General features: G+C 37.2%; 1 protein-coding gene across 2 annotated transcripts in view; it reads right to left on the reverse strand.

Moving 5' to 3' along the window:
- camsap2b (calmodulin regulated spectrin-associated protein family, member 2b) overlaps positions 1–21749 on the reverse strand; it is a 37507-nt gene that overhangs the window by 9414 nt on the left and 6344 nt on the right. For both annotated transcript variants that reach the window (XM_047806425.1, XM_027176798.2), the window contains exons 2-12: positions 18700–18959; positions 12284–12445; positions 11153–11233; positions 9294–9429; positions 7857–7996; positions 6123–6213; positions 5816–5900; positions 5694–5716; positions 4967–5036; positions 3904–4152; positions 1865–3707 (exon numbers count right to left, since the gene is read on the reverse strand). In XM_047806425.1, coding sequence (XP_047662381.1) covers positions 1865–3707; positions 3904–4152; positions 4967–5036; positions 5694–5716; positions 5816–5900; positions 6123–6213; positions 7857–7996; positions 9294–9429; positions 11153–11233; positions 12284–12445; positions 18700–18959 — 3140 coding nt within the window. The remainder of the gene's footprint in view (positions 1–1864; positions 3708–3903; positions 4153–4966; positions 5037–5693; positions 5717–5815; positions 5901–6122; positions 6214–7856; positions 7997–9293; positions 9430–11152; positions 11234–12283; positions 12446–18699; positions 18960–21749) is intronic.

The following is a 21749-nucleotide window of genomic DNA, read 5'->3' on the forward strand; positions in this document are numbered from 1 at the left end:
CAGCTTGTCTATTGTGTAAGCTGCAGTATGTTTAATAATTCTTCCTCATAAGCATAACAGTACCCCCGTATAACAGAACCACTAATCATGCTTAGTATTAGATATGCTCACTTACGCGTTTTTGGAAAGTAATAAATGAATGAATGGATAAATAAATAATTAAATCGTTAGAGAGAGAGAGAGGGACAGAGAGAGAGAAAGATATGTGGAGATTTATGACGTAGACTGGTACAACGAACACGGGTTCTGGCATGGTGGAGCTGGGGTTAGAGGAGGGAGGTTAGATCGCGGCAGCAGCGAAGCGCTAAAGCGGCTCTATGAATGGGAATTTAAATGGTCGGGTAATATGGATGTCGTAACCTGATTGGTGCGCATCGTGGACTGCTGATTAACAGCTGATGCATGCTTGACGACGTGGCCTGCCAGAATTAACGCAATGCTTGATTTTCACAATATTAAAACTGGGACTGTTCCCGGAGCTAACCAAAAATGTGTTTTGGTAACCTAATTTGCATAAAACTAGATCACATTGAAAGCATAGTCAGCATATTTGATCTGAAGTTAGGAGTGTTAAATATTAGATCTCTTATTAAAAGCACTTATTATTAATGAAACTATAACTGATCAGGAGTTTAAAGGTACTATGTTTACCAGAAATGTGGATTAAACCAAATAAGTATGTAGCATTAAATGGATATAGTTTATACTGTAAGTTTGTAGTATCTGGATATAATTACATACATCATCCAATCCCAACAGGCAGGGCAGGAGGTGTAGCAGTTATTTATGATGATAATCTGGGCATCATTCAAAAACCTCAACAAAAAACACACTGGAAGATTTTTATATTAACATATTTAGCCACAAATAATAATCTGCCAAATCGATTTTGTAATTGTTATATACAGAACCTCAGTGCCAAATTCTTAATTTCTCTGAGAATTTGAAGATTTCATTTCAAAACTAGCTGAGTCTTTCAACATAATTAAGAATAACCTTGGAGAACAGCAGTTGTGTCCATCCTATATTCAGTTCATCAGAATGTTTTAGGTCCCACTTATAATAAAGGTCATGCTCAGACCATTATCTCCCCTTATTTAAATCGTCTATTAAACATGTGTTTACATCTGCTAATGCAAAGAGGTTTATTAATAATCTTGCAGAATAATCATCCATGATTAGATCACCGTTGATCAGGCGACTGATCATTTGTAGCTCCATAATTTGAAAGAAAAAACTAGCACCCTGGTATAATGATCACACACACGCCTTAAACAGAACACTAGAAAATGAAAAAATAAGCTCCTGAGCAATTTAATATTAATAATTTCTTCTTTAAAGTAAACAACTTATGTACTAGATCCCTTAAATACATGTTTATTTAAACAGATATGATCAGTAGCCACCAAAACTCTTCTAAATATAATCAATCAAAAATGACTTCTTCCCTTAGCACTGGCTTTGTGCCTTTTTTTTTTAAACTAGCAGTTATCAAACCCATGATTTTAAAAACATCTGACCTCGACCCCTGTTCAACTATAGGCCAATATCAAACTTCCCCGTTATCTCTAAGATCCTAGAAAAGGTTGTAGCACAGCAGTTATGCTACATAGGAATAACGTTCATAAAACGTGTCAGTCGTGATTTAAGTCTCATCATAGCAGAGAGAGAGAGCACTGGTTAACTTAATACCAGCTTAATAAGGTTGAAGAATGTGTAAAGGACATTAGAGAGTGAATGCTTATTTACTTCGTTCTACTCAATTCTGACAATAGTGCTTGTACTTTTACTATTTTACACAGCCAAATAATGTGTGGTTAAGTGGTATGTTTTTGTGATTAGTGAAATAAAACAAAGGTCCTACCCTGTAGAAGAACCCACAACAAATCTTCTCCACCCTGCCCTCAGTCACTTCCCCACTTTCCAGCTTGTGATCATCCAGAGGCTTCAGTTCAGAGAGAGGCACCTCAGTTAGATCGTTCCTTTCCCCTGTGTTGTCTGTACACATTACTTCCAAATGCTCCCTTACTGCCTGTGCCTGAACCTGAAATGCTGCTGTTGTCTCGGTGGGTCTGCCTTCTTCTGATGATTTCTCTTTCATATCTTTATCTTTTTTTTTCTCTTTCTCTCCTTGGTTCTCTGTGACTTGGCTGGAGAGATAATCACCAGAAATCTTTTCTGCATCTCTGTCAGTTTGCTTGTCAATAGACCCCACTGACAATGCAATTACTTCCTTTTTATTCGTATGACTCTCCACTGTAGGTCCCTCATCATGTCCAAGATAGGCAAAAGAACTAGTTTGTGTTTGGCGAGCAGAGAACCGGCGCAGCCTAGGTAAGCTATCGACTGACTGTGGGGTGTTTAACATCCGACTAAAAGAAGTGACTTTCAGCTCACTTGGGCGCGGAGTACGGGGTGTTCTGGCATGGAAGGAAGCAGACTTTCTCTTCATGGGGGCAGGTGACCGCTGAGTGGTACGAGGTGACCCTGTGGTAGATAGGTTTGGGGAAATTGACCCCACAGATCCACGACCCACAACACTACTACTACGCAGCTCACACAGGTGTTTTGGTAATGAAGTCTGCATTTGTGTGTGTGGAGGGGAGATCACCCAGGCTTGCTGGTCACGTAGACGCATGATGTGTTCCTGCTGCTGTGCCAGGCGCTGCATTTCTGTCTGCAGGAAGCTCAGTGATGCATTCAGGCGTTCAATCGAGCGTGTGTACTCTGTCAAGTCTACCACCTCTGCACTTCCTCCTTCCTCTGAGCTCAATTTAAGTGGTGCCCCATCAGGCTTACACCTCTCTAATTGAGAGCAGCTATTGTTTGTTCCGACATGTTGTGGTTCAATGTTTTGCTTCTCATATAGACTTGTGCAACTGCCACCGTCACCCCCTAGTGGTGAGACGGTTCCTTTGCGGCGAACAATGTTGAGAAATGCAGTGCGACCCATCCTCTGCCGGTGCCGTGTGAAAGCTGCTTCCACTTTCTTTTTTTGAGCTTCAATAGCTCGCCGCTTTTCCTCAAGCTTCATCTTCAACTGTACCATCTCAGACACTAACAGGTTAGATGGGTCACGAGGTGAGCTGGCCTGACTTTGGGCATCCGGTGTAATTGACCTTGCAACTTCCATAGCAGCCGTAGTGCTTATATCAGTTTCAGGTGTATGTCCACCACTTCGCCCTTCCCCATGGTTCAGCTTGCGGAACTTTTGTTCAGCAAAATTTGTCATGCGTACAGCTAAGGAAGAGCCAATTAAAGAACTGGAGCTTGCAGCCAGTGAACACTGACCCTGGAGACTTGATACAGGGCTGAAATTTCCACCAAAATCAGGTAACGGGCAGGAACGGGCTTCATAGTCTTGGTCCATATCAGAGTAGTCCTTTAAAGATGAGTCTTCATCCTGACCATCCTGGATGTCTTCTGTGCGAACATGAATTCCTGTATCCATGTCTGTGGATGTAGAATTTAGTTGTCCATCATCAATCCGGGCTTTAGACAGATTGGCTTCTGGGTCTGGCACATCCGATGCAGCAGCAGCATGGCCCTGGGTTTCTGGGGGGTGCAGGAAAAAGGCATTTTCACCAACAGGGGGACACAGGCTGCTGTGAGAGCACTCTGAGTCATGGATGATCTTCAGAGCCTCCTCTATAGTTGGAGTCGGAGGCTGAGGAATTGTGACATCTGGATGCACCCCATTTGAAAACCTACAAATGAAAGTAAAAACAAACTCAATACTTTGCCATGTCATGTTTTGATTACTATTTAACATTCAAAATCCCTTGATCTCTTAATTTTAGAGCAATACAAATGTAAAATGAATTAAAATACCAAAAATCTAAATTATTTATTTCTGTCAGTCATATTATATTTCTTAAGCTGTTCAGATATCTTAAAAAATACCTAGAGTCAGTTCTAATAGGTCTGACAGGACCACGGAGTGATGCTACATCATCCTCTTCCTCTCGTAATGGTGTGTGTGCGCTTCCATTAACAGGTTGGAAAGAGAGATTCCGGCGCTTGCCCCGTAGCGAGTTGTGAACTTTGAACCCCAAGCCCTCCGAGCTTGCAGACCGACTCAACCCTTGACTTGACATACAAGTCATCGGGTCATCAAATGATATCTCAAATGAGATACCATGACCTGAAGACCTAGAGGGGAGAAGAGAGATGGAATAGACAAATAAATAAATTAGAAAAAAAAAATTAGATAATTGAATCTATTTATAACTAAGTGATTATAAATCTATTAGATTATTTAATTTTGGAAAATTGTTTTTTTGCTCACTATGGTTCCTATACAGTTCCTACATTACATGCACACTTTGACATTTAATACAGCTTTATATGTATCAACATTAAAGCACATCCTTTGGGGTAGACGTTCATAATGACTACAAAAATAGATAATCAGGGACCACAATCATTTATTCTATATATCCTTTTGGCTGTTGACTGAATTAATAATTAATAAGAACCAATATATATATATGAATATATACATTCCTTCTATCAAAATGTCAACAGAGATTCCTGTCTGGCTTAATTTGTCCACCTGTACATCACCATAGCAAACAAGAAGGGACTCAAAGCTGATCCTTGATGTAGTCCCACCTCAACCTTGAGCTCTTCTGTCTGCCCTACAGCACATCTCACTACTGTCATACTCATACATATACTGAACTACTCTGATGTACTTAAATACTCTGCCACTCTTTCTTAGCCTAGCTTCCACTACTTAGTACTCACAAATATTATATATAATATATAATAATTACATATAATATTGTTATATGCAATATTATATGTAATTATTATTAATATCTGAATGGCAAGGTACTTCCCACTGACTCAAAACATAAACAAAACAAAATTCTTTCTCTATCATAATTTAACTAAGCACATGACCAAAAAAAAAACAAAATTATTAGCAGAGTGTAAGAGTGGTGAGATCTGCAGCACCCACCTTTTCTCTTTGGGCCATGTCCACACACATCCGTCCACATAAGACAGAGAGTTTGACCGTTTTATCATAGCTACAAAAAACACAAATCAAAGGTTTCAGACACAATAATGTAATTATTAATGGTCACAGCCCTGGCTACAGTGCAACTGCACATAATTCTAAACGGCTATATTAGATAATTAAAATGCAGTGTTATTGGTATGGGGCTAATAACAGCAGAAAATGCTGCCTCACATATCGAAGATTAAAATAATTCAATCCCATTCTGTTACAACTCTAACCTAAAATAGGAATTGATTGTTGTACAAAGTGAAACATCATCATGTAATAATAACAGCTATAGCTTCAGACCGATGCTCTGTCATTGTCCCGGGGACGATAAATGAGATATCTGCTTTAATAAGCTAAACTATATAAAGAAAATGAGATAAGGCTTATGTTTAATTGGTACAAGTGATATTTGCACCACATAAGACCAGATAGGCTGCTCAATTATATAATGCAAATAAAATTTATTGTGTTTGCTTCTAGTCAGAATGTTGTTAACAAAATGCAATCTTTGAATTCAATTCTCTTCCTTTTCAATTTCTTTAATGTTGTTCTCAAATATTAAGTAAATTTTGGTGCCAATCAGTATTTAAAAACATTATTTGTGGTTGAAATACACACAAAAAAAGAATTATACTGTAGTCCAAAAATGCATTTATTGTAAATCAGACATCATTACCTGGATTCGTAGAGCTTGGTGACCTAGATAACATCAAATAAAGATCAGATTATAAGAATAATGTATATGATTGAAAAAAAGAGTAAAAAAAAGTCAAATATTTAAAACCATGAAATACAAACTTTGGCAGATCAGGGCTCAGGGACCTGTGGATTACGTTGTGTTTGGTTACAGGAGCCATTTGAATTGCCTCAGCTGGGTTACAACCTGCGTACACATAAAAAAGTGAGTCTGGAACAGCACAGTACATCATAATGAGTTTAGAGATTTAGTTCCAATCCAGCTCTCATCAGTACCAAGCTAGATGATGAAGCCAAACTGTAATTAATGGCTCAGGTATATAACAGTTATAATATATACAGTATATAACCTGGTTTGGTGTCATAAAGGACTGGATAACAATATTCTGAAGAAGTGTTCCAAACTTACCTTTAGATTCAAGTGTGAAGGGCTGAACAAAAGAGGGTTTGACCACTTCAAACCACCAAAACAGCTCTGCCATAAACACAAGGTAGTTACTCTAAAACACACACAAACATACATATATTAACATGACTAAATGACAGACAATAAAAGCTGAAACAATACGGTTTTCCCAGGATCGCATGTTCTCTGTCTGTTAATATTCTTAAATGGCCACAACAAAACCACAAGCCAAATGTATTGTGCACATTTAAATAATGATCCTAATATTTGAGTAGTTGACAGTTGGAATATTTTCATAAAAATGAAAACACTGAAAGTTATTAGATTGTGTTTTGACGAGGCAAAAGAAACAAAATATAAGAGTTTTTAATTGTCAGAAAATGGAGATGCTAACTGACAAGTGGTTATGACTAATGATTCTGTTGTGTTTTTCTTTTCTCTTGCATCTATTTTGAAACCATAATCAAATAACTAATTATTTTATGTTTCTAAAACAAAAATAGAATTACCAAAAGTCACACAGACCTAAATGAAATCATGGCAATAAATAAGTATTTGTTTTGAAACTGTTAGTTGAGCAGTTTACTTCATACTTAATTAGAGTTCCCATTCTGACACACACATATATATATATATATATATAGTGTGTGTGTTTTGTACATTTTAAATTACTTTTGCATAGTCCTAAACTAAATAAATTAAAATTAAATATGTTTACTCTTACTCCATCCAGGGTGTATCCTGCCTTGATGCCCAATGACGCCTGAGATTAGGCACAGGCTCCCCGTGACCCGAGAATAGTTCGGATAAACGGTAAAAAATTAATGAATTAATGTTTACTCTTTTTATTAGATTTTCATTGCCCAAGGGGAAAAAAGCCCTTTTCATTTGTTTAAGAAAGCCAGTTAATTCCAAAACTATACCACAGACCACAACATTCTTACATTATTACAATGGTCTTTCTCTATCTTTCAATCTTTTTTCCACACATACACATTCATGACATTCATGCTCCTTCCACAGAGGGCTATTTATCTCTGCAATGCTCTCTCTGACTGCAGAACACTTATGTTCAATCTGACCGACTTAAAATCCCTAACCTGATACATATACAAGTATACAAACAGAGCGTAATGAGTATACAGGTTATGTAATTTAATACTTAGTCCAGTGCAAGCAGAATGTCTACTTTTTTAAAATAATTTTTCCAAACATAAGAAAACAAGTCATTTGCAACAGTATCTGTGTATCCAAAATAGTCATTACATGAGCAAATACTTAATGAGTCACTTTTCCATTCTCCTTGGCTGCTTGTCACATTTTGCGCACACACACATACACACACATACACACACACACACACACACACACACACACCAACCCACAAGCATATGCACAATTCAGTTATTCCAGTTGGATTTAAACAATGCGCCAGTTATCTCTCCCTCCCACGTAACCTTTGTGCACCAAACTGACTGTTTTGAGTCTGTTTCAGCAATATTTCTTGAATCTCTATAAAGATATAAAGACAACTATTAAACACAATGACCTCAGCTGTAATCTGTATATCTGTATTATAATACAGATACAATTTATAATCTGTATGCCTTAAGGGACCACCCTGGAGCTCAGCTGCAAATGAATTTAAATTCTAGTGTGACCAGATCATCTAGGACAAGGACAAAAATAAATTTAATCTAAACTTAATTATCTGCATTTATGATTATCTATCCTTACCTTAATAGAGCTGTAGGCATAAAGCATGTCCTCCAGTGAGAAATGACAGCAATTATTCAGGTTCTCCCTGCAAAAGTCCTGGATGAGCTGTAGGTTGTACAGACTATCAGCCAATGACATTGTCTCCTTCACACAGATATCTGCATTGGGTGGAAAGAGACATTCATCCAGCCAATCACATCCAAGAGACTGTGTGTGGTGTGGGGTGTGTGTGTGTGTGTGTGTGTGTGTGTGTGTGTGTGTGTGTGTGTGTGTGTGTGTGTGTGCTTGATGGGGACAAGAAAAGATGTGAGATCCTTTGCAGAATGTCTGGAGTCATGTGGTAGTGTTTAGATTTGAATGCCCTACTGTTCTCTCCACACAAATCTCCTTTTCTGGTTTCCTTCTATTCTTTCTCGTCTTTACTCTCCCTCTCTCTGGCATTCAGCACAATAATTAATCTATAATCCATATTTTTACCACTGACTACCATTACAAATGCAAATGCTAGGAAAAATAAATCGTTAGATAAATATGTTCCATAATATTGGAGACATTATGGAGTTTAATTCCAGAATCCAGACTAATTATTCTGTTGAATGTTTCTAAATATTTTGTGTCAAATAAACATCCATAGAAGTCTATTTTTATTAAATTCATGTTATTCCTGCTTTTTCCATCATTTATGCCCATGTTATTTGAATTTTACCTTAGGAAATGACAAACTTTCTGCATTTTACTATCATAAATTTAAACCCAGCTTAATAATAATAACAAACCACTATAAAATAATAGTTATATAAAGATATATAAATATATCTTTTTATATTTATATAAACACATTTACACATTTACCCTGCCCAGTATTGTTTGTTTACACATACTTCTAATATCCATTTCCATTTGGAGAAATCCCGTTCACCAACTCCAAAGCAACTCCATGAATCTAACATCTCAAGTAGCAAAGGTTGCTATGTAATCACAATACAGGGTGGAGAAATTTAGTCAACATAGCCATAAACCTCATTTTATTCAGAAAGCACTTCCAGCTAAAATCATTCCATGCAAAAGAAAATGTTTAAAAATATCTATACAGTATCTAAACAGTATATTTGTTATTTTGAATTGGAGAATTCTATGGCCATTTCTTTCTCTAGTTATATTATATCTGTAAATTTTAAAAATGACCTTGCTTTAACCAGAAATTTCCAAGAAACTCCAACTACTTTGATTTTACTCTCAACACATCCACAAAGGCAAATTTTATCTACCGTTTGAGCAAGATAATGCAAACATTTTAACACATATTTGTGTAAATTGACAACATTATTCAAACACTACATTGCATTTACATTACACTACATCACACCATGAGTTTGCACTTATGACTTGAATGAAAAGCTCATCTAATATTTTTAGAAATGCAAAAGATTGCAATACAATGTATTGCAGCAGTACCTTCAAGGGGCACTGCAGTGGGGCAATAGAAATGCAGCAATGCTGCCAGAGCACAGCCATCTGTGTTGTCCTTCAGCAGGTTGTCCACTTGTGGGAGATAGAGTGCAGACTGTGCTTCAAGGTCCTCCTTGTTGTACTGTAGTTGCAAAATGATATCTGTTATTTTACACATCAAAAGCAGAACTATAACATTTATGGTGTGATAACTATAGAGAAATTAAAAAGGTCCCCTATCTTATCCTAATTATCTTTATTTTTTTAAATAATAAAAAGTTTGCCACATTATATTTTTAAATAATATTATATTATTATTATAATATTAGAATTATCAATGTAAATTGTACTGCTATACGAGTACTGCTGCCAACGTAATGCTCTGGGGCTGAAGTGAATAGTCAAGTGGGCATCAGATCAACTGCAGTGCTCACTGGGAAAACTGTTCTTTATTAAACTGCAGTGGCAGGAACAGAAATGGATTTTTCAAAACTGCAGAGCAATCTCAGCATCATATCTAAAAACACACTCACTTACAGTTTCATGTGTCAACAGCAAATAAACCCACAAGTCCATACCAAAAACATATTTTACATCAGTACTTTCTCACTAGGAAAAAGGCATAAACCTTTTTTAGGGTTAGCTTGGCTGACTCTTTTGAAAATGTGTGTGTTACCTGTGTGACTGATAAATTAGAGTCCTTTGGGTATGGAAGGTTCTGTCAAGCCATGCTTGTGGCTCTATGGGAGCAGGGTGTAAAGAGCCTTCAGACACACTATATGGCCAAAGGGTTGTGGACATCTGACCATCACACCCATACTGTATGAGGACCTTCCCCACACTATTCCCACATGCACACAATTGCATAGGATGAATTTGTATGCTGTAGTATTATAATTTGCCTTCACTGGAAAAAGGGCCCTAGCCCAAACATGTTTCAGTATGACAATGCCCCTGTGCACAAGAGGTTGTGTTGGTGTGAAAGAATTCATGTGGCCTGCACAGAGCCCTGACCTTTACCCTACTCAAAACTTTTGGGTTGAATTGGACCTTCAACTGCACCTCAGGTCTCTTTGCCTGGTATTAGTTCCTGACCTCACTAATGATTCTGTAGCTGAATGGGCAAATCACATGGTATTGCATTAGGTTTTTGCAATGTTAAACAAAGTGATACAGGATTTATCCAAAGTGTATGTAAAGAAAAAACAGCATAGATGTAATAGACAGCATGCAGGTCACGGACTAGCTGTTCGTGTCATAGAAAACACTGCAAAATGGCTTCACTGTCTAAAATCCTTTGAGAGAGCAAGTGGGTTAATGCAGTTTATTCTGTTAAAAGACATTTGTCATGCTACATAGCTACCTTCTGTGTGTCTCTAAGAGGATGAGTGTGACAAGGCTACATAGCTACCTTCTGTGTGTCTCTAAGAGGATGAGTGTGACAAGGCTACATAGCTACCTTCTGTGTGTCTCTAAGAGGATGAGTGTGACAAGGCTACATAGCTACCTTCTGTGTGTCTCTAAGAGGATGAGTGTGACAAGGCATCGAACTTTTATAGGCTACCTATTATTTTGTCATGAAAATAAGCAAACAAGAATACTCAACTAGTTCTGAAGGAAATTACTTTGGTGGTCCTCCACTCAATCATAAAAAATTGTTAGTATAACATTCCATTTTTGCAATATTTTATTAACAATTCTTTAGTCACTTGCACTACTGTTTAGTATGTTCAATCTAGTACTGTTAGTTCTTTGCAGTGATCATGAACATGTACTGTATGTGCCCCAATCATAAGTTCTAAGTCTCTTTGTTAGTCCCAGTTATAACCATTAGATTAAAATTAAACATATTAAATAAAACTCACCTTTTGGCCAGCAGGTTTGGCCTGCAGGTTGTTTCCTACTCTTTGATCATAAGCCATGGTTTCTCTCAAGTATTCATTAACCTGCAATAAAATGCACAGGTATACCTGAGACCTCTGACTCTGAAATATTCAGACCACACCTACACTAGTTATTCACTTATCTGTTCATGTCTACAGTTGGAGATATCCAGGTGATTTTCAGTGTCCAAGGCCTCAGTACTGACCATCTAAAAATGTCCTTTTTCCAACTTGGACATCCTCTGAATTTGGCTTTAAGCCTCTCTGTGTTAGCTTACAGACCTGGCTGATGGTACTTTAATTATGGGGATGGGATAATGCTAGGCAACCCACATCCCTTGACATGTCCTTTCACACAGTGCTCGTTATGACAGAATTCACTATATGGCATATTACAAAATTTAAAGGGGGATATAGATAGGACAGTTGTGCTAAAAATTCATTGAATGCAAGCTAAAATAATGGATCAGCAGCAGTTTGGTCCATTAATTCATGTATCAGAATGCTCATAGTCTTTCTAGATGAAGCATATTGTATTGCACATGTAAAACTCCCAAGATCTGCATGGAGAGATAACAATGATGCTCTAGTGCAAACAATAAAAACTGCACTGTGGGTGGGACATACTGGAAAAACATTAGCCATTTTAATTCTAGTATTTAAGCAAGCATCTAAATCTACAGAATTAAGGGGCAATTATTATAAAATTAGAGAGAAAAAAATTCAGTTCCATTGTTACCCACCAACCTACATGGCCAGAAGTTTGGGAACACCTGACTGTCAAAGCCATATGTGGGCTTTACACAAGCTGCTGCCACAAAGATGAACAAATAAAGCTTTCCCTTTACAGAAACTAAGAGGCCCAAACAATACCCCTGTGCAGAAACAAGGTCCATAAGGTAATGGTTTGCCAAGGTTGGAGTGAGTGTTCAGCACTGTTCTGTCCTTAGCACCACTGAACAATACTTCACCAATGCTCTTTCAGTTACAAAATAAAATATTTATTCACACATTTTTAAATTACTGCTTTAATAATAACCATTTTAGAAAATTAGATTTTAGAAAATTATGTTTTAAAAATTATGTAAACAAATGGTTGGTCGAGGATCTAACCTTGTTAATCCAGGTGGTCACAGCTTCTTCAACATCATAAGGGAAGTCTTCCTCTGGAAAGAAAGGTGAGTATTTCTGTACACAGGTCAGCACTCTCTCAACACTGATCATCTCCACTGTGTATGCCATCATCAGAGTGTCAATCATCGCCAGGTGGGAGCTCTGTAAGAACGGTATGAGGGAAAAAATTCTCACACAAAATCTACATAGGTGAGTTTTTACAAATTCAGCACAGCACCTGTACAGGTTAGAATAGTTTTCACAATGTCTGTTTTAGTTAAACAACAGTATAAATGTAGTCATCAATTTATCAAAAATTACATTTCTGGTAGTCAATTACAAAAAGCAAGCTCACTTATTGTGTTGTAGCAGGAACATAAAAAGGCAGAAAACCCAGCTGCTCAGCCCCCTAATACAAATGTCCTAGTTTACAATTGCTCATATGACTGACACCTCGACGAGAAAAATGTTGTAGTTCACTGGGTGATTGAACACCACAACGTAGGATAGATAGAATTCAATAAGATACAGGACAAGTCAAGTTAGCACTGCCTGCTGCCAGCCCAGACCACTCTAATGAAACTGAATGCAGAGAAGTGGCTGCTGAGACCACATATTGTTGAGCTCACTTATTAAGTATTGTTTATAGTTACAGATTTATGTTTGACCAATGCCAAACACAGACACCTTCCCCACAAATGTAAGAGTCCCATATCAACTGCCTATACTAAGTAACTTCTCACTCAGCGAGTTAACCCAACTTCTCCAGACCCATTGATGTAAGACAGGAGTTTAATGTCCAATCACAGATGGAAGTGCACAGAACTGGGTGAATGTGCAGCCATCCCAGTGTAACTCCACTCTGCTGCATCTATGATGCTGGGGGGGAGTCGTGGCCAAATGGTTAGAGAGTTTGACTCTTAACCCTAAGGTTGTGGGTTCGAGTCTCGGGCCGACCACGACTGAGGTGCCCTTGAGCAAGCCACCAAACCCCCCAACTGCTCCCTGGGTGCCACATTATAAATGGCTGCCCACTGCTCCGGGTGTGTGTTTATGGTGTGTGTGTGTTCACTGCTATGTGTGCGCACTTTGGATGGGTTAAATGCAGAGAACAAATTCTGAGTACGGGTCACCATACTTATCCGTATTTCACGTCACTCACTTAAGAAAATCAAAGGAGCAGAAGAAAATGCAGATTGAGAATCTTTACTCACAATACAAAAAAAATGAGCAAACAGTCAAAAACATTAAGCAAAATCTTAAAGTCAAAACCAGGGAATCAAAACAATGAACCTATGGATGGTATTGTCAGTACAGTAAACTGAACAAATACCTCACATGAACTTGAGACACACAAGAGTTTATATTGCATATAAACAAATTAAAAAGCGAACTGAGAACCGTGACACATTAGGGCAACAACCACTGGTAACATAAGGAGAAGAGACAGGACATGAAATTAAATCTGAGCTACAATATTCATGTGCATTAAGTACCGGTGCCAGAAGAAGATTCAAGACAATATGTTTTGTACAGACAAAAATATCCTTTTCAAATTTGAACGATGCACATATTTTTTAAAAGCCAGCTGAAATTGTGATCTTTATACTGGTTACTAAAGCTAAATATTTATATATATTATTTATATATTTAACAATGCAGTCTGCAATACTGTTGTGCAAGGGGCTTTGCTGAATTTTTCTGAACTAGAAATTAACTCTCCCCTTCCACACACAAGAGAAGTTGACAACTCAACCAGGAATTTCATGAGTCATTCCATATAACTCATATTCTATATAAGTATAAACCTCAATGTGAGAGTCAATCTATAAGAATTATATTAATAAGTATAACGAGTATATTATAATATACTAATTTTAGCATATTATATATAATATGTATATAAATATAATTTACTTTACTTACTGTGTGTGTGTGATATATATATATATGTAAGTCACGATAGCAAAATAGACTGCAATAGCATGTACTGTATTCTATTCATTTAAATGACTCCTAGTAACAATACAGTATGTTTACACAATGAAACATATGAAGACAAATACGTTCAACAAGCAGACCCTTGCTGCTAGGATGGGAACCCTGGTTATAGTTTGTGAGTACCAGGAAACTGTGAAAAATAGCAAAGACATACACACAAATCCATAATACAATTTTATTTTACATATAACTATGCAGTTCCAGCACATGCTCCTATATCAAAGGCAAACCAAACAAAGGATGCCTTTTATCTTTTTTAGTTTAACAAGTACCCAACAATGTTCCTACATTCTCTGATATTCCCAGTGCCTTTGTGAGGACATCCAGACCACATAAAAACAGTAAAAGCAAAGACATTCACATCGAATCCTCCATAAAATCCATACATCTCACAGCTCACATTACTGAAGCACTCACCACTGACAGGAATACCTTATAAGGTTTATGCTTCAAAATAACTTTTAAAAAGAGATGTGTATTCAAAAATAAAAGAAAATCTAATTAAATAAATAAATTGAAGGCAAGTAAACTTACCTGCAAGCTTACATTCAGGTTTTATTTATCATGGTAATACTGCTTTTAAGCAAAACAGACTTGAGGGTTTAGAAATATTACTACAAAAGTTAATTATGATACAATGACTGCATGTTTAAAACAAAAAAAATTATTTCATCTAAGTGTTTTAATTGGAAAATGGAATATTCTCACCCTTAAACATCCTAACCTTGATGTGTTTTTATGTGTTTATGTGTTGTGAAGATTTTATATAGTTAAAGAGATGCCCAATAAGTGGGCCTAATTTATTTTTACAGTATTGTGATACTGTTAAGTGAGTCTTTAAAGAATTATGAGTGTCAAAATATAATATGTTAGACATGCATTAATGGGAATTTGTGCCACATTATTTTAATAAAATAAGCAACGGAATCATAATAATGAATGGATTTTTGAGAGAGAAAGAGCGAGACCGAGAGAGGGAGCGAGATAGTGAAAGAACTGATGAGAGAACTATGAACTACTACAATAACAGAGTAATATTTTGTACAACGTCTGTGGTATAAGAGGAATAACACACACCAGTGCATGTAGAAAAATAATGCACTTTGTAGGGGTAAAAGTGGTTTTCTCCAGGCAACAATAACAAAGCTAAACAATCATGGCACATTTAGATGCAATAGTCTGATTTTAAAGATAATTCAAAGGAAACTGACCTTAGCAATATTGATTCCATCGCAGCTGCATTTTAACAAGCAGTCAAGTCTTTTGAAAACACACTATTCAAACTAACACTGAATAGACCCAAAACTCCATTGTTATCATTGTGCTAATTTTATTTTGCTATTCATATATTTTCTTTCTTCTTTTAAAGAAAGAAGCATTTCTTTTTCCTTTTGTGTACATAAAAACACACACCCTTTGTTCTGATTTCCAGCAATTAGTGAAAATCAGATGGGAGATACGCTACTAAATAAAGCAGATGAGTAGAGGTGCAAAAGTTAAAACAGAAATTGGTCGCCTCATTTTCCCATCTATCTTGAAGCTCTTTAGGTGCCAACAGTAATATGTAGAAAAGAAAGTGGAGATTGTGTCCTCTGTGAATCTGCTCTCGCTTTCAGACCCAACCCGCAATCATATTGCGGTGGGAGGCACACATACATGTTCCAAAGAGCCACACATGAACGTGTATGTTCCGTACACATATAGCATAACCTATGCCATAATGAGATCATGAAGCCAATGGAGTACAGTTGAGCTTCTCTCTGCAAATTGTAAAAATGATCTGGAATAAATACTGGCATGTCTTGTTTAGTTTAGAACACATTTAAATGAGTGTGTAACTGAGAAAATCAAGTCATCTGCCTACACCATGCTTCTTGTGCAAACAAACTGCATAAACTGCCACAAAATTTAAGTATGGAATATGGATACACATACACATGCATACATGTCTTTTTGAAAGTTTACGCAAACTATGTGTCTGTGAACTGGCAGGCTAAATTATGTGGTCTTTTTTATGACTGAATTTCTCTGCCCAGAAAGCGATAGCTGACACACACAAGCAGGTACACACACGTAGGCACTCACTCACATGCCAAATTCTGATCTTGTTTTAATTTGTAACAGTAGAAGAAAGTGATGTAACTGCTTGTAAACAACAAAAACAAAAAGAACTTTTTATTTATTAAACAACAGAAAACAGCAATATGAGTATTTAACTAATTTTGAAAAAAGTTAGGACACCCTAATAGATAGTATTTCCCCCTTGAGGCTTAAATAACCTCAATGAGACATTCCTTGTAGCCATCTACCTCTGTTTCTGTCTCTTTCTGATTATAGATTCATGCAGTGTGACAATATGTAAACTGTAGCAAGAGCTTGCAGTAGGTCTTTGAAGACTTCTTTAAGCATCTTGCAATTGGGGTGAATTCGTTTGGATGGCCTGACCTAGCCATGTTGGCAGTTGTTTTAAATGTTTTCCACTTGCAAATGATTTTCAGACAGGCTGATTACACATTTTCTGAGACCTTTTTATATCCTTTACAACAGCAATTAAGAAACCAAACTAAATATCTGGGGTCTAAATGAGGCACATCTACTTCATTACAGTATGCTCTGTAACAACGTTCTGATCATCTGCATCTAATATGATACAATGAATCAATTTTAAGTATAAACAAATGTAGGGGTGTTCTTACTTTTTCCTCACAAGAAATTAGATTTCTTTGGTTTTATTTGTTTAGTTATATTACCAGGGCTCTCAAGTTTTGAAGAGAGGCAAGCGTGACATTTCCAAACAATGTCCCGTCCAGAGACAAGCTGTTTCGTGTTGAGGTTTTGTTCAAACCGACCATCGAAAATACCCTTGCTAATGTTTTTGTTTTTCATTGGTTGTTGCGTTAAATCTTACCCAGAATGTGCTATTTTCTGATTGGCTATTGTGTACCCTCTTTTTTTTGATTGGCTGATAAGTGTCAGGCTTGACTAAGATCTCCAGGTGACGCACTTGATTCCTGCCCAGTTCCATAGAGACAGCGGTGCGGACAGATACATTTTTGGTGCTGAGGCAAATTAAATATTTGATAAATAGTCAAAAAGTTTTTCTGCGAGAGACAAACGATGTGTGGCGGCAGAGCGTGACAAAATACCCAAATGCGTGACTGTCACTCTTAATGCGTGACACTTGACAACCCTGTATTACTAATATATTAAAATTCCCATGTGTTTAAATATAAAAAAAAACACAGGCTTTCACGAGGTGTCCTAATTTCTCACATGTCTATTTGTATATAGTGGTGTGAAAAAGTGTTAGCCCCTTCCTGATTTTTAAATTTTTTGCACTTTTTTCACACTTTAATGTTTCAGATCATCAAACAAATTTAAACATTAGTCAAAGCTAACACAAGTAAACAAAACATTTATATATACAAAAGTATATATACAAAAAAAATCATGAAGGAGCAAAGACTTTCACACCACTGTATAAATTAACATTTATATATACAAAAGTTAACCATTTCTCATCATCCCTAGACTAACCTCAGTGCTTCTGAGGAACCCATCACAGATTCTGGAACAAATGGATACCTAATTTCAGGTATGCCATAAATTCGGCCTATCATGAGAGCATTGGTTTCAGTCCAGCTGAAGTTGCACTTGGATGGAAACTTAAGGGGCCCCATGGAGCGGGCTTTTCAGAGACCCCCAGACCCTAACCACTCTGCCTATCCAATTTTAGATAAACAAAGCGTGCTATTAACTATTGTCAAGGACCTGGGACAAGCTCAAGCCAAACAAAAAAAAAATTACGATAGAGATCCAGCAAGGGTTAAGAAAAAATTAGAGCCAGTGAACTATGTATTTCTAGCTGACCCTGACAAATGCAAAACTGTGCAGAAAAGATGAACTCCCTGGACTACCTTGTTCATAAAAAGGGATTTAGTAGTTAAAGTAGCCTGTGGAGTGTTTGAGTGTGTGGCGTGCTCATTACGCATTGGCCTATCTTGTGTACTTCTGGATTTTGTTGTAGTGGATTATCATATTTTTTCTTTTTCTTTTTGAACTGTCATTTGTAGCAGTGTTCTTCTGGAATCTTGGCACTAAACAGACATCCTCTAGTACCATCTTCTCATCTACGTCTTCATTATCACTCAGCTATGTGACATCTCCAATAAACTTCCATTTCCCCATCTGGGTTAAAGAACTGAATCTCAATGACATTAATTCATGTATTGTTTGCTGGAAGGGTTTTTGTTATTCATATGTTCTATGTATATATTTATTGTTTAATTTGTTGGTATATATTTAAATGTATGAATTAATTGCATTTGCTTATCGGATATACATTTTTCTGAAGTTTTTGAGCTTAAGCTGCTTATGAATTCTCATTATTTCTAAGAAAAGAAAAGAGATCTCACCATCTGGATTGGTGTTTTGCAAAGGTCTCTCTCAGTGACGAGTCTTTCCAGGTCAGTTACATACAGGCCTTTCTGAGCCAGGGCCTGGATGACACCGTTATGACCCAAGAGGGGTCTAGCAGCATCGCTACGTAGAATAAGGCTGCCAGCCCTACAGTAGAGCTCGGCTGACAGAAGTAGCGATACCACCGGAGGTTTCAAGTGCTCCTGATCATACTGGTCCTTATAGAATGGCTTCTCAAGCTCCACTGGAATACAATCTATGCACAAACAGAAAAAAGAATATAAACAGGTCAGAGACAGATACACATTCAGATTTTTAGATGGAACAGCAAATTTAAAATTTTGTTGTTTAAAGAAAATAGGTTACATGAGGTAAGAGCACAGATAAGAATTCTAATTACTTTCTATTTTTTTTAGTTTGATACAATGGCAGTGACAAAATACCCGTAGCTGTGCATGCTACCAGAATCCAGTAAAGGTCATTTGATTATTTTAAGCACTTGTGTCGTCGCTCTGTATAAGGGCGTGTGCCAAATGCTGTAAATGTAAATTATTTAATTGATGAAAATTAATGACAGGTCAGTGGTGTGGATTGGTAAAATGTGATGTATTAAAAACCTAAATTAAAGGAGAATTAATTTTTTTAAATATTCCATAAATTATGTTTGAAAAATCTCCTGGAAGGATTGCAAACCCATGATACAGTGAGATAGCAACAGCAATAACAATACAGTGGGATTAGTATCATAGTATTTTATTTAATAGTAAAAACCTTATTTTGGTAGCTATAATAATAATTGTGTAAGTCATTATATATTGCAGCACAGCTTATACTACATTACCAAAATTGCAAAGATGCTCCACAATACAGAGACATTCCCTAGTGTTATACAGTAAAGGGTTAGTAGTTTGGTGGTTATAGGAAGCATAATTTGATTTGCCACTGTGGCCATGGCTGATATAGTATCATTATAAACAAAGATCTTTCCTGACTGCAACAGAGAAGCATGGCTGAGGTCCTTCACTATCTCCCTGGCCTTGGTCTGCACCACTTGCGGTAGATGGACTGAAGATCAGGGAGCTCAATGCAGATGGTATGCTCACCTATTGCACCACCCTCTGAAGAGTTCACCTCTCCTGCTTGGTGCTGTTCCCAAACTAGGCTGCAATGCTTTCCTTTAGAATGTTCTCAATAGTACAGGTGTAAAATGTCCTTAGCACCTGATAGGGTAGTTTAAAGTCCTGTAAGCATTTGAGATGGTAAGGCTGCTGCCGGGCCTTCTTTATCAGGGTGTTGATATGGCAGGACCATGACAAGTTCTGCATGATGTGAACAACTAGTTACCGGAAATGGTCCACTCGCCCACTGGGGTCCAATTGATCATAAGTGGTTGGTAGTTCCTGTCATGCTTTGTGCTGAATTCTCAGGATCACTCTCCGAGTCCAGGTTTAGAAACAGCTGTAGGTGAGTGGATTGTTAACCAACAGAAATGAGAGAAGGGAGGGACAAAAAAGGAAGGGGAAAAAAGCCTAGTCAGAGCTGTTGTGCCGGCAGCTGACCACAACAGCTTCATCTTCATTGGTGACTTTGACAAAGATGTGCTTACCACCTGGAGGGTGTTCTTGATGTGGTTAACTAATATAAAGGTGTTTTGATTCACCAGTAAATGATCAACAACCCCAGATGGTTTCCATGATCATCTGTGCTTTTTACCATTCCTGAGTTGACCAGTGCATTCTTTATTTTTTTGTGTGTGTAAAAAGTGATTGTCCATTCCTTGCAAGATGGAAGAAGCTTGGTGTTAGAAAAATATTTGCAACTTGGAAAGTCTAGTTTCCCACTTAGGTACAACTATAAGAGCATCAGCAATGTCCTTTCTCATAAGTATTGCCTATTTCCGAGACGTTGTTTACACTGTCTTTAGGCATGCTGTTTGGGATTCTCTCTTGGTGGTTAAATAAATTAATTGTTTCCTTTTCTTTCTTTCTTACATTTCTATCTTGCTTTGCAATAAACCAGTGTTTGTGCTGTGTCCATTGTGCAAAAATCAGCAGTTCCATATAACCAATGCTGATAATAATTCTTTTTTATGCACCAACTCCTCAGTGTTGTCTGCTGTGCTGCCCATTTGCCAAACAAATTGAGGGCTTTCTGCCTTTAAGACTTTTTACTTCGATATAATTGTGTATACTTGCACTTTTTAATGCATATAATTGCTGTCACCTCCCTGCGATGGATTGGCACTCCGTCCAGGGTGTATCTTGCCTTGATGCCTGATGACGCCTGAGATAGGCACAGGCTCCCCGTGACCCGAGAAGTTCAGATAAGCGGTAGAAAATGAATGAATGAATGAATGAATGAATGAAGCTCTTTAAGCTCTCGGCCATTAACATAAATAACAGCTCAACCACATCATTTGATGGAGTGATAATGTTGCATTCACTGTAAGTAATTTACACAAATTTCTGAATAACATTATATAACCAAAGCCTAATAATGGATAAAAGGCACCCTGAGAGAAAAACATGACGTGTTAAACATTTTATGTATTTATTAGCATGTAATCCACCTGTGTAAAAAGTGATTGTCCCTTCCTTTCATTAGCGGGTTACACACTGCTTTGCTTGTCAGTGGCAGTTCTTAGTTTTCTGTCTCCATTATATAATCAAAAATTCCATTCCAACAGCCATCAGGCAGTAGTCTTAAATCCATGTCCGTGCTTTAAGTAGACCACTCAACTGTTGCTTTGTTTTGAGTTCATACGCATACTTGGCCTAATCTTAAACACATCCTAAGCCCACATTCGTGTAACAAACATTCATCCCTGTTTTTTGTCTGCAGAAAAAAATATGTTATGCTGCATCTTTCAGCCACTTCCAAAGTGCTAATGCAAAACTGATGCTAAACTGGCCAACACACACTGAATAGCATTAAGCCAAATATATATTGCTTATGTGGCTAGTACACTATCTTCTTAGTTAGAAGTATAGAGACACTGTCGGTACCAATAAAGGTTAAGACTTCCTGTGTTTGTCCTCATCAAAGG

Source organism: Tachysurus fulvidraco, chromosome 22 (genome assembly GCF_022655615.1).
Source record: "Tachysurus fulvidraco isolate hzauxx_2018 chromosome 22, HZAU_PFXX_2.0, whole genome shotgun sequence".
NCBI lineage: Eukaryota > Metazoa > Chordata > Actinopteri > Siluriformes > Bagridae > Tachysurus > Tachysurus fulvidraco.